Source organism: Leptonychotes weddellii, unplaced genomic scaffold (genome assembly GCF_054177405.1).
Source record: "Leptonychotes weddellii isolate Sample4059 unplaced genomic scaffold, ASM5417740v2 HiC_scaffold_20531, whole genome shotgun sequence".
NCBI lineage: Eukaryota > Metazoa > Chordata > Mammalia > Carnivora > Phocidae > Leptonychotes > Leptonychotes weddellii.
Window position 1 is genome coordinate 1 of NW_027792082.1, and position 3,249 is coordinate 3,249.

The 3,249-nt window shown below is 61.1% G+C and overlaps 1 protein-coding gene across 3 annotated transcripts; it reads left to right on the forward strand.

The window, feature by feature from the left end:
- The first annotated feature begins 88 nt into the window (after window positions 1–88).
- On the forward strand, window positions 89–3,243 carry LOC102750469 (leukocyte immunoglobulin-like receptor subfamily A member 6). Of its 3 annotated transcripts, XM_081810226.1 has the most exons (5): window positions 89–437; window positions 592–891; window positions 1,118–1,402; window positions 1,705–2,004; window positions 2,283–3,243. In XM_081810226.1, the coding sequence occupies exons 1-5, from the start codon at window positions 104–106 to the stop codon at window positions 2,366–2,368; spliced, it is 1,305 nt and encodes a 434-aa protein (XP_081666352.1). In that variant the 5' UTR covers window positions 89–103; the 3' UTR covers window positions 2,369–3,243. The 3 variants fall into 3 exon arrangements, with proteins under 3 accessions (XP_081666352.1, XP_081666351.1, XP_081666353.1); XM_081810225.1 differs by having other exon boundaries at window positions 1,705–3,243; XM_081810227.1 differs by having other exon boundaries at window positions 211–322; window positions 1,705–3,243.
- The last annotated feature ends 6 nt before the right edge of the window (window positions 3,244–3,249 follow it).

Here is a 3,249-nt window from a genome sequence, read left to right on the forward strand (position 1 = left end):
CCTCCTGTTTCCGCCCAACAACCCCCTGGGCATTTGGGGGTCACAGAGGGTCAGGGCTGATGGTGACCGGTGTGGGAAGGGCCTTGGGGTGACAGGTGGGAAAATGAGGAGAGAAGGGCACCCTTGCAACTCTCCATCTGATTCCTTTCCAGGGACCCTCCCCAAACCCTCCATCTGGGCTGATCCTGGCCCCATGGTCGCCAAGGGGAGCCCTGTGACCATCTGGTGTCAGGCGTCTCTGCGGGCTGATGTCTACTATCTGTATAAAGAGAGAGTCTATGAATCCTTGTCCATGAAGACCTCAGAGGATTCCAGCGATAGGGTCAGTTTCTCCTTTGCATCCATGAGCTCACACAGTTCAGGGCGATACCAGTGTGCATATCAGAGAGGGAAGAGCTGGTCACAGCAGAGTGACCTCCTGGCCCTGGTGGTGACAGGTGAGAGCAGGAGCTGGTCCCCTCCCCCTGGGGGCCTCCTCCAGACAGAAGGGAACAGAGTGTGACCTCAGGGGGACCCCTCGCTCACAGTCCACAGGACAGGGGGTCCATGGGGTGATGGTCCCTATAACACAGCTCTTTCCTTCTCCCTCAGGAATGTATAATGCACCCTCCCTCTCAGCCAACCCAGCCCTTGTGGTGGCCTCGGGAGGGAATGTGTCCCTCTCCTGTAGCTCACTGCGGCCATCGGGGTCATTCCACCTGCTGAAGGAGCGGGGAGCTGATGTGACCCAATACCTGGAATTGACGTTCCGTCGTGAGACGTACCAGGCAGTCTTCCTTGTGGGCCCTGTGAACACCTCCCATGGGGGGATCTACAGATGCTACACTTCTTACGAATCGTACCCATATTCGTGGTCACGGCCCAGTGACCCTCTGCACCTTCAGGTCACAGGTGAGTGGGCCCCTGCTTCACCCCATCTACCTCCTGGGCCCAGATGACTGACCTAAGCCATATGCCCCGTGGAGCCCTGGGGTTGATGGGGGGTGGGTGACAAGGTCGTCCTGGGGCCAGACCCACAGGTGGGAGGCCTTGGGAGGGACACCTAAGAGCCTCACTGCAGGCCCTGGGCCAATGTGGGGTGTGAGTCCCCTCAGTGCCACTGTCCCCTTCTGTCCAGGTGTCTACAGAGAGCCCTCCCTCTCAGCCCAGCCGGGATCCCTGCTGCAGTCTGGAGACAGCCTGACCCTCCAGTGTCGCTCAGAGACTGGCTTTGACAGATTCGCTCTGACCAAGGATGAGGAGCTCAGAGCTCCCCAGCGTCTAGATGGGCAACCCAGCCCCAACTTCACCCTGGGCCCTGTGAGCTCCACGCACGGGGGGGGCCGATACAGTTGTTACTGTGGACACAAGCTCTCCTCCACGTGGTCGGCACCCAGTGCCCCTCTGGATGTCCTGATCACAGGTGAGGAGCCCCCTGCCCCATGTCCCGACTCAGGGCCTGGGACCACGGTTGCCCCTGGGTGATGGGGTCCAGGGAAAGGGTCACGGGCACAGGTTGATATGGAGACATGGTCTAGAGACAGGGACTGAGAAAGGGACAGTGAGGGCCATGGAGATAAAGGACACCCACTCAGAGAGACAAGAGGTGCTGAGAGGGGGTCCCACACAGAGTCTCTGGAGAGAGGATGGTGGTCCCCCAGCCCAGGGTCAAGGGGCGTGTGGGGAGGGGTGGCTCTCTACACGTCACCACCTTCACTCCCCCAGGAATGTATGAGAAACCGTCCCTCTCAGCCAAGCCGGGGCCTTCAGTGTCCTGGGGTGAGAACGTGACTCTGCAGTGTCGCTCTGAGATCTGGTTGGATACCTTCCACCTGTCCAAGGAGGGGTCCCTGGCTCCTCCCCAGGTCCTTCGTCTGCAGGACACAGCGAAACCTTACCAGGTCAAGTTCACCCTGAGTCCTGTGACCTCAGCCCACGGGGGGACCTACAGGTGCTACGGCTCATCCAGCACCTCCCCCTACCTGTTGTCCCAGCCCAGTGACCCCCTGGAGCTCCTGGTCTCAGGTGAGGAGCCCTGTCCCCTTTTTGTCCTCATGGTCAGCTCAGGGGCCTGTCCTCCGGGGATGGGAGTGAGGGGGTCACAGAAGGCCACCCTCTGTGGCATGGCTTGTGTCTGGGGTAACCACGGGGCCCCCGGGGGCTCTGAGCCTGGGCCAGGTGGCAGGTGGGGTAGTCATGGCAGAGGGAGAGGGTGGCGCCCAGGTGGGGGAGGAGCACCCTGAAGTGGGGAACACGTAGCCCCTGCCCCTCACCTGCCCCCCACCTCCCTGTGGTGGTCCCAGGAGGCTCTGAGGATGCACCCCTCATCCCACAGAGGGGTAAGTGGGGTCTCTGTCGGGAGGTGGTGGGTGGGAGGAGCTCAGCCTAGGCTTGCCTCAGCCACTTCCTGAGATTACGGCCCGAGAAAAGTTCCTTCTCACTGGGACAATTCCTCCGATTGCAAATCTGATTGCAAAGGGCAGGAAGGTGGCCCCATCCCTGTGCAGGGCGGGGCCGGGGAGTAGACACACACAGGAGGTGTCTGAGTTCACCTTCACAGAAGATAAGGGGGCCCAGCCTGAGAGCAGCTGGGGAGTCAGGGCAAGAACAAGGCTTGGAAGTCACACCCCCACGATCAGACCCCAGCTCTGCTACTTCCCAGCTGTGGGCTCTTGGACGAGTCATGTCCCTCTCAGTGGCCCAGGCTCACTGTCTGCACAACAGGCCTCCCGCCACGTTCCTCAGGGCCGCTGTGAGATTTCGGTGAAAGCCTCAGCATGGCCCTTCTTGGATCTCTGGAGAGGCAGAGCCCTCTCGCCTGCCCTCACGCATACACACACTCCAGGTCCACACAGGCCCCTGTGGGGGGTCAGGCCTGTGCAGTCGGGAAGACGGGTCTGGGCTTGGGTTTGGTGGACAGGTCTCCACTCAGGTGTTCTGCCTGGAGGGTAAGGGGGCAGCATGAAAAAACCCCAAATCCTACAAGGGAACCCACAGCCCTGGTCCCAACCCCAGCCCTGCCGCCCCCACGCTGGGCGACCTGAGACATGTGAATGACCTCTCTGTGCCTCAGTTTCCTGTCTGTGGAGTGGGCGGGAGGGGCGGCAGTCCCCTGCTGCGTGATCGTTGACAGGGTCAGAGGTGAATGCACAGAGCCCAGCAGGTGCCTGGCACCCAGTAGGTGCTCAGTTAAATGGCATCACTGGCTCGTTCATGGTGTGGCTCCTGCCCAAGGTCCCCACTGGTACCTGTACGTCCTCATCGGGGTCT

Bases quoted from the DNA above. Each gene is read 5' to 3' on its own strand.
- LOC102750469 (XM_081810225.1), top strand. From the start codon at position 104: ATGAGGAGAGAAGGGCACCCTTGCAACTCTCCATCTGATTCCTTTCCA. The intron at 438-591 runs GTGAGAGCAGGA...CTTCTCCCTCAG, and splicing joins CCTGGCCCTGGTGGTGACAG to GAATGTATAATGCACCCTCC. The intron at 1,403-1,704 runs GTGAGGAGCCCC...TCACTCCCCCAG, and splicing joins TCTGGATGTCCTGATCACAG to GAATGTATGAGAAACCGTCC.